General features: G+C 34.9%; 1 protein-coding gene across 1 annotated transcript; it reads left to right on the top strand.

Annotated features, from left to right (window-relative positions):
* Nucleotides 1–2,090: 2,090 nt before the first annotated feature.
* LOC131403246 (5'-3' exoribonuclease 2-like) lies at nt 2,091–8,857 on the top strand (the record flags this gene model as incomplete). The annotated part of the gene is made up of 4 exons (XM_058537521.1): nt 2,091–2,174; nt 2,852–2,924; nt 7,450–7,533; nt 8,736–8,857. Coding segments are annotated over 4 exons (363 nt in total), but the record flags the coding sequence as incomplete, so codon positions are not given.
* Between the last annotated feature and the right edge of the window lie 481 nt (nt 8,858–9,338).

Raw genomic sequence — 9,338 nt, forward strand, 5'->3', positions numbered from 1 at the left:
TGAAGCTATGTTAATATTACTGTTTAACTCATTTACATTTTACCTGGCTATTAAGTATAAATTGATTTGGATGATAAATTGGTAGGTAGTTACTGAAAGTGTATTAATTCAACATGAACTGGCTTTGCCTGATTTTTAGGCTTTGGGAAGCTGGGTGGAAGCAGCGGTACTACAAGAACAAATTTGACAGTTACTGAAAGTGTATTAATTCAACATGAACTGGCTTTGCCTGATTTTTAGGCTTTGGGAAGCTGGGTGGAAGCAGCGGTACTACAAGAACAAATTTGACGTTGATGCAGCTAATGACAAATTCCGTCGTAAAGTTGTACAGTCTTACGTTGAAGGGCTCTGCTGGGTTCTTCGATATTATTACCAGGTACAAAATGAATATTTTCCTCTAAATCTCTAGTTAATCACTTTAAGAAAATAGTTATTTCTATAATAGTGTGTGTTGTTGAGCTATATTCTGAAATGGAACCCAGACTCATATTTTCAAGCTTCCTATAAAGAAATTCATTACTTTAAATAAGATTTGTTTGTAAAGCCTTTGAAGCTCCTTAGGTGTTAATATATAAACGAAGCTAATTTTTGTTATGCTAAAGAATTTCAGCATTAAATACTGTGGTTGAGAGTACTTGGTCTTTAAAATTATTAAAGTTTATTGTTTTGTTTAATTAGAATAAAAAATAACAGAGTAACTAATACACAGTCGCTAAATGACTGAACAAAGGACAAAAGCCTGGAAAATAACTGGTAAGAATTTGAAAGGAATTTGAATGCTCCCATTTCCTCCATATAGTGTGATGTTACATGAAGTGCATTCTCATTGGAGTAATCTGTATCTGACTTAAAGCTTTTGATAAATGAGATGTCAGATTGGTGAGAGATTAGGCGGACATATAGGGGATTGTAGCACTGATAATACCTGGTTTCGTGCTTGGGGAGTGAAGCAAATTTGATGTGACTTGGGAATAGGTGAAGTTTGTTGGAAAGTAGAAAGTAATTTAATACACTAAGTATCAATTGTAAAATATTCTCATTTCGTGTTTTACTCCGACCCTCAACATTTTTCTCCCCAAAGCTCCCAGTACCTAGTTGTATATCCTAGTTGTAAATCCTTCTGGTTCTTGTATGTGGGACACCGCCTCAGCATGGCTTGATGAGCGATGAGTAGGTCCGAGCCCAGGATTCAAACCGGCGAACCCTGGGCCGCTGAAGTGGAACGTGTGAACTTGACTGCTGTGCCACTGGGCCGGCTCTGACCCTCAGGATTTTAATTCACTAGGCGCAGAGTCAAAACTCATTTCAGGAAGGCTTCTCTTTTCTTTGAGTATAACTTACTGTTTTTTCTTTTTGATTGGTTTACTTAAATATTTTTAAAGTAAAGAGAAAGTTGTCACATGAAAATATAATAGGGAATTGTAAAATGAAACTTTTGGCTCTTTTACTCTCAGTCACTCTTCTAGTGATGTCCCTTACCCACCTGTACACTCAGTGAGTGTCAGCTGCAGTTGTTCTTCATTTTATGTGATGATAGCAGCTCTCGAGTTGGAAAGAAATGTCACCAAACACATTTTAAGGATAAAAATCTTCACCAAATTGTGTTTGTTAATATAAGTTTGGTATTAACTACTGATTATTAAAGATGCTTTGCAGTATTTTGTAAATCAAGGAGCCGTTGATACGAAGTAAAAGTTTAGATTTAATCCAAACATCTTTTAGGACTCATGGAAAAAAATTAATATATGGAATGTATACCAAAAGTCATATGTTTTATCAGTAGAATATTATAGGTTGATAGTTTCATTTTTTTGTCTTTACCGTGTCCATCATTAACATAGATTTGTTTTTGTTGTTGTTTTTTGTTTGTTTTTACTGACTTTAGGGCTGTGCTTCCTGGAAGTGGTATTATCCATTTCATTATGCACCATTTGCTTCAGACTTGGAAGGTACTGCAGACATGCCTTCTGATTTTGAGAAGGGTACTAAACCAGTAAGCTTGAGTATTTAGAGCCATAACATTTGTAGAATTTTGGCTTAGATAAAAATTGTGTCTTACCTTAAACTTTTTTTCTTTCTTGCAGTTTACACTACTGGAACAACTTATGGGAGTTTTTCCAGCTGCAAGTGGTAACTTCCTACCTCCATCATGGCGGAAGCTCATGAGTGATCCTGTGAGTGTCTTGGTTTTTGAGTGTGTTGATAACTGGATTTTTGTCGTACATTTTGCTAGCACTAGTCACAATTGTTTTTGCATCTTATAGTTACAATAGTGAAGTCCAGAAACAAAGTAAAAGTATTTGGATTCTTCTGTATATTTTTTACTACTTTTTTTTCCCTGCTTTCCTTGGCCATCAGTACCCTACCCAGTAAATAAAATTGATATGTGTTTGGGAGAAATTCTTATAACAGTCATTTTGTTCTCAGCATACCTGTAAGTCATTATTTTTATTGGTTCCAGCCATGTGTGGTGGGTACCAGAGCATGAAGGCTGGTTTAGCTGCAGTCACCACTGCATGTGTTTTGTGTCCTAGCTAGAAAGAGTGACACCCAGCTGAGAAGTAGGAATTATTAGAGTTAATAAACTCTTCACTGTCTTGGGCCCACAGTCGTCAGTTCTAAAATTCTTTTATAATAAGGCCTTTTTATTTTCATCTTTTAAAATAAAATTGTTAATTTTGTTTTTACTAGGCCCGGGATTAGTGACCTGATATCTTAATAACATTTTTTAAAAGGAATGAAACTTCATTTTCTTATCAGGCCTGATAACTCGAATGAAAGTTGTATCAAATTCTTTATAACAGAAATATGTGACTTTTGTTTTGAATCTTTGCTTTTCTCTCTGATATAGGATTCTAGTATAATTGACTTCTACCCTGAAGATTTTGCTATTGATTTAAATGGGAAGAAATATGCCTGGCAAGGTAAAATTTAGACATTATTCCTTTTTGTTAAAATAATTTTCTCCTTTTGGTAAACTGTAAGCAGACATGATTTATGGGATGAAAGAATTTCTGTAAAAGATAAGTATTTTAAAGATTATTTGTGAAATTTTGATATTTTTTCATCTAACCTGGGATTAGCAATGATTAACAGTAATTTTAATAGTAGCATTTTGATAAACAGTAAATTGAGTTGAAATAGATTAATGATTATATCTTTTGTCTCCTTTGTGATTAATTAATGGGATGTGGGACATGCTCCTTCCATCAGTAGCTCATTGACACCTTGTGAGGTTGCTGAGAGTTGTAGAAACATGAAGTGTCCATGTGGAGATTCACTTATACTCCATGGAAACTTTTGAAACAAGTATTAGAAATTTAGTTTAAATACTTGGCATTAATCATTACTTAAAGTTTGTTTATTATTTACATATCTATTTTCTCATTCCTTCTGTTCACAGATTTTGTAAGAATGACAATATAAAATTAGTACTAAATTTAAGGTATTGTTGATCACTCACCAAATGTGTGAGGATGACTGAATGTAAAACACAGTGGAGAAGTCTCTCACACAGTGAGCCAACGATTATTTCACACCTAAGCCCCTTTCAGCAAATTATTTTAACCTTTTCTTCCACCATATATTTTTCTAGGATAATAAGCAGTTTGGTAAAATCATGTTTTCACTCTTTTTCCTTTATTATTCCCTGTGATGCAGATGACCAGTAAAATGACTCAAAGAGAATTGTGGCGCAAAGGGGGATAAATAATAATTTATAAATTGAAAATCATTATTTTATGAGATTTTAGGGTTGACTTTTGGTTATGTAGTAACAGAAATTTCATATTACTTTAATGGAATGATAATGAGAATTGCAACCTATTGATTGGGGTTGTGTAAGTGTTGTGGTCATATTTTGTTATATGTAAGTGGATTGGGGCCTTAGGTTGTTTTTGAACGTGTTTTGTGGAGGATGTTTTGATTAAACTGGAAGGAGAAGAGACACAGGAGAATGGGAGGCAGTAAAGTAATAGTATAAATACATAAATAAGTAAATATATTTATGTAAGTGTTTGTTAAATAAGTCCTTGCCTGGATTTTTTAAATAAATAAGTAAATATATAAGCATGCAGATGACTTGCTGAGTATATCAATGTAGTATAAATCATCCAGAGGAAAAGGAAGACAATGCACAACAGTTACAGTGTCTCCACGTCCTTGCCAAGATTTGTTATTTTCTGTTTTTTGATAGTAGCCATCCTAATGGGTGTGCAGTGGTGATCACTGTTTTTGCTTTCCGTTTTCCTAATGATTAGTGATGTTGAACCTTTTTTTCATGTGCTTATTGGCTATTTCTGTCTCTTCTTTGGAGAAGTATCTATTCAAGTCCCTTGCCCATTTTTGAATTGGGTTTTTGTTGTATTGTAGGAATACTTTATATATTCTGGACACTAATCTCTTATCAGATATATGATTTGCATGTATTTTCTCCCATTGTGTGGGTTGTCTTTTCACTTTGTTGATAGTGTCCTTTGATGCACAAAAGTTTTTAATTTTGATGAAGTCTAATTTTTGTTGGTCTGTTTGGTGGTGGTTGCCTGTGCTTTTGATGTCATATCCAAGAAATCATTGCCAAATCCAATATCATGAAGCTTCCTCCCTGTTTTCTTCTAAGAGTTTTCTAGTTTTAGCTTACATTTAGGTCTTTGATCCATCTTGAGTTCATTTTTGTATATGGTATAAAGTAAGGGTCTAATTTCATTCTTTTGTGTGTGGATGTCCATTTTCCCAGCACCATTTGTTGAAAAGACTGCCCTTACCCCATTGAATGGTCTTGGCACCCTTGTTGAAAGTCATTTGACCATGTATGTGAGGGTTTATTTTTGGGCTCTCTATTCACTTGGTCAATATGTCTGTTCTTGTGCCAGTCAGTACCGAACTGTTTTAATGACTGTATCTTTGTAGTAAGTTTTGAAATCAGGAGGTGGGAGTCCTCCAACTTTATTTTTATTTTTTAAGATTGTTTTGGCTATTTGGGGTCTCTTGAGATTCCAGATGAATTTTAGGATGGGTTTAAACTCAGACCTTTAATATTTCTATATTTTTATGTGTTATACAAATATTTTTATTTATTAGACTGTAGCAAGAACACATCTTTCTTGAGGTAAAATTTAGTACTATTAGGAGATAGTCATTTCTGCATATGTCTTTAAAACTTATCGGAAGTCATGATAATAAGTAAGTTCTTGTCTAAGTTGAGTACATCTTTTTTTTTTTTTAATTTATTTATTTTTTCCACAAAGCCCCAGTAGATAGTTGTATGTCATAGTTGCACATCCTTCTAGTGTCTGTATGTGGGACGCAGCCTCAGCATGGCCGGAGAAGCAGTGCGTCGGTGCGCGCCCGGGATCCGAACCCCAGGCCGCCAGTAGCGGAGCGCGTGCACTTAACCGCTAAGCCACAGGGCCGGCCCAAGTTGAATACATCTTAAAATGATAGAAGATAAAATATATCTGGGTACTTTTTCAACATTTATTGAACATATGTTCTTGCAATGTTGTGTTTTCATAATATTTGCTTAGTATGTATTAAAGGAATATAGCATAGTCATTTCAAATACTGTATTTTCTACATAAACAGAGACTTTAAGTAATTTGATCCAAGTCACACAGTGGCAGCACTGAGATCTGAACCTGGAGAGTATGACCACTGTGTTTACCTAAGTTAAGTATTACTAGTACTTGGGCTGCCTCTGTGTTGTTGAGAGGATTGAATGAGCTAATGCATGTAACATAGTAAATTAGTGGGGAAAAAGTAGCTGCTGTTGTCATTTTTACTGTCAGCTCACCCTCAGGCACGACCGTCATCACATCTGGGTATAAGACATTCCTTCCTACCCTGGCCAGGAAGACTGGTTTGTCTTCCTTAAGCTTAAGCATAAGCTTAATAACCTTATTGCTGTCATTAGCACTGCAGGTTGCTGACTGTTTGGAGTTAGATTCTGGAGTTGATATTGAAGGGAAGTCTTTCTGATGATTTGTTTAAATCCTAAATCTAGTAGGTAGAAAACAGAAGCCAGATAATGTAGTTTTGCATGATACAGATTTTGTTAAGTGTATGACTAAATAAAACTTAACCACTGCCTAGGTTTTTTCTATATAAGTGTTTACCGGTAATTGATAAATAGCCTTACTCAGATGATGGATGTTAATAATCCTTGAAATCACTTTTTGGACCTTCAGAATTCACACTAGAACCTAGTTTCTTTTTAACTTTAAAAAATCTATATATTCCCCTACTAGGTAGTCAAATTGAACATGTTTCCTAATTTTGAAAATATGGTAGCTAAATTATTTAAAGACAACTTTGGAAACCTTTCATTTCTCATCATTTTAAGGGGAACAGTCACAAATACAGCAGTTTTGAGTGGCAGTGGTTTTAAAATTATTTGGCTCTAGTCAGCATTTCTTGTTATTTACCTTAAAATTTTTATTTAGCCAAAATACTATTTATAATATATATAATAATATACAGCAGAATATATATGTTTCAATAACTTTGCATGTTTTTGTAGTAATAGATAATTGTATTCCAGTGTGATTCTTTGAAAATTATGCGTGTAGGTCCAAATAATGACCTTAATTCCAGCACACTCCAGAGGACAGTTTTCAGCCTAAAAATGAACAGCCACTATTCTACATGCCCTCCCGGGGACAAAGTTATTTAAACAAGTCTAAAAATTTTTTGTATATAAATTAATTATTAGGTTTTTTTTTTAATAATTTTATTTATTTATTTATTTTTCCCCAAAGCCCCAGTAGATAGTTGTATGTCATAGTTGCACAGCCTTTTAGTTGCTGTATGTGGGATGCGCCCTCAGCATGGCCAGAGAAGCGGTGCATCGGTGCGCACCAGGGATCCGAACCCGGGCCGCCAGCAGCAGAGCGCGTGCACTTAACCACTAATCCACGGGGCCGGCCCTAATTATTAGGTTTTAAAATGTAAACAGAATACTATGCAATTTTAGAGCTGAAAGAGACGTTCCACATATTCCAGTTGAACAGACCTTCTGAGTATTTTGGTTGAATGATCTCTTTTTACAAAAGAAGAAACCAAGTCCTAGAAAGATAAAGGGATATGCTCAAGCCCTTAGGAGATTACTGGCTTGCCCGAAGGCATCCTAGTAAATAAGTAAGGTGAGAACATAGACCGGTGTCCAGGTGGCCACTTGTGCATTTAATTTAAAAATTTTGTCATCACAGAGTAAAGATTCAGCAAACGTGGTTTTCCATATGAACCCTTTTAAAGATGGAAAACAAATAGAATTTTTTCTTCTACCACCACGGGGAAGTATTTCTGTCTGAAATTTGGCTAAATAGAGTTCAGTTCCAAAATGTTTTTATATCAGCAGGGAAATTCTACTAGAAATGTTTATATGGACCAACGGTAGTTGAAATTTAGGAGATCCTAATAGCTGGGCCGCTTGGTGTGCATTTGTCTCCCCAGGTGTTGCTCTGTTGCCGTTCGTGGATGAGCGAAGGCTGCGAGCTGCCCTAGAAGAGGTATACCCAGACCTCACTCCAGAAGAGAGTAAGGATCATACTTCCACTTGGTCGACATTGAGTCTGTGTAATAGAGACTTTACATTTCCTTAATTAGACCTTTTTTTTCGTTTGTCAAATTTCCCATAAAGGGGGCATAAATCATTGATTTTACTTCTTTATGACAAAAGTTAACTTTGCTTCTTAAAATTTATTATCCATAAGTTGCATAGTAATTACATAAAATTTTTTAACTTACAAGTGTTTGTTAAGTTTATTAAAAAGCAATACTTCAAGAATATCTTCTGACTTTTTGATTCTTTTTTTTTTTTTTTTTTTTTTTGGTGAGGAATATTAACCCTGAGCTAACATCTGTTGCCAGTCCTCCTCTTTTTGCTGAGCACAATTGGCCCTGGGCTAACATTCGTGCCCATCTTCCTCTACTTTATATGTGGGACACCTGCCACAGCATGGCTTGATAAGTGGTGCATAGGTCTGCGCCCAGGATCCGAAACTGTGAAACCCTGGGCCACCAAAGTGGATTGTGCTAATTTAACCACTACAGCACCCGGCAGGCCCAAGACTTTGATTCTTGTATAATATGCATACACAAAAGTATTTTTTGCATGTTCGGAGGGTGTTATTAATTTCTTCCATCTCCCTTCTTCCCTTCATCCCCACCAAATAACAATAACTTTGCTTGAAAGGTTAGGTTGAAACAAAAGCATTTGCCCTCATATTGCTAACTTGAAATGTTATTTTACACAGAAAGTGGCATTTTGTCATTAATACTGACTGTTAAAAGTATTGGGAAATTGTAAAGCTGGGCTTTGTTGGAAAATTTATTTAATACTAGTATAATAAACCTATAGAAATAATTATGAACCATCCATAGAATAATCTTTGTTATTAGATGATGCAATTTATTTGTATTTCCTCAGAGAATGTCTATATGTTTCTTATAGTAAGAAACTAAGTTCTGTATAAATAAGAAAACTTTGTCCCTTATCTTGCAAGACTATATTCAGGTATCTTTTAGGGATAATTTTTTCTGATAGTCATTGATCTTCGAAACTTTATTGTCAAAGCTTTGTTTCTTCTACAGAGATGCATCACACGTTTAGGTCTATTATTTTTTGTAAACTTTATAATTAAGTTTTTAAAATTTAGGTGCTTCCTATTTTAGTCTCATAAAAGTTGCTTTTGTAGGTAGAATCGTTAGATCTTTATTCTTTTCTTACTTTCCCCCAGCTAGAAGAAATAGTCTTGGAGGCGATGTCTTATTTGTGGGGAAACATCACCCACTGCACGACTTCATTTTAGAGCTGTATCAGACAGGTGCCGCAGAGGTATGGTCTTTTCTGCCATCATGAAGTGTTTTCAGTTAGTATAATTATTTGGTTAATTAATTGAGAATGCATTTAAAAATTTTTGGTAAAGTAGAAAAAAATTTACCATTTTAACTGTTTTTAAGTCTATAAAATTCTGTGGCATTAAGTCCATTCACGATGTTGTGCAACCATCACCACTATCCATTTCCAGAACTTTTTCATCTTCCCAGATAGAAACTGTATACCCATTAAACAATATTAAACAATACTTCTCCATTCTCCGCTCCTCCCAGCCTCTAGTAATCCCTCTTCTATTTGCTGTCCCTATGAATTTGCCTCTTCTTGGTACCTCATATAAGTAGAATCATGCAATATTTGTCCTCTTGTGTCTGGCTTATTTCACTTAGCATAATGTATTCAGGGTACATCCATGTTGTAGCATGTGTCAGAATTTCATTCCTTTTATGGCTGAATAATACTCCATTTTGTGTACATACGCCATTTTGTTTATCCATTCATCTGT

The sequence above is a fragment of the Diceros bicornis genome, unplaced genomic scaffold, assembly GCF_020826845.1.
Source record: "Diceros bicornis minor isolate mBicDic1 unplaced genomic scaffold, mDicBic1.mat.cur scaffold_61_ctg1, whole genome shotgun sequence".
Lineage (NCBI taxonomy): Eukaryota > Metazoa > Chordata > Mammalia > Perissodactyla > Rhinocerotidae > Diceros > Diceros bicornis.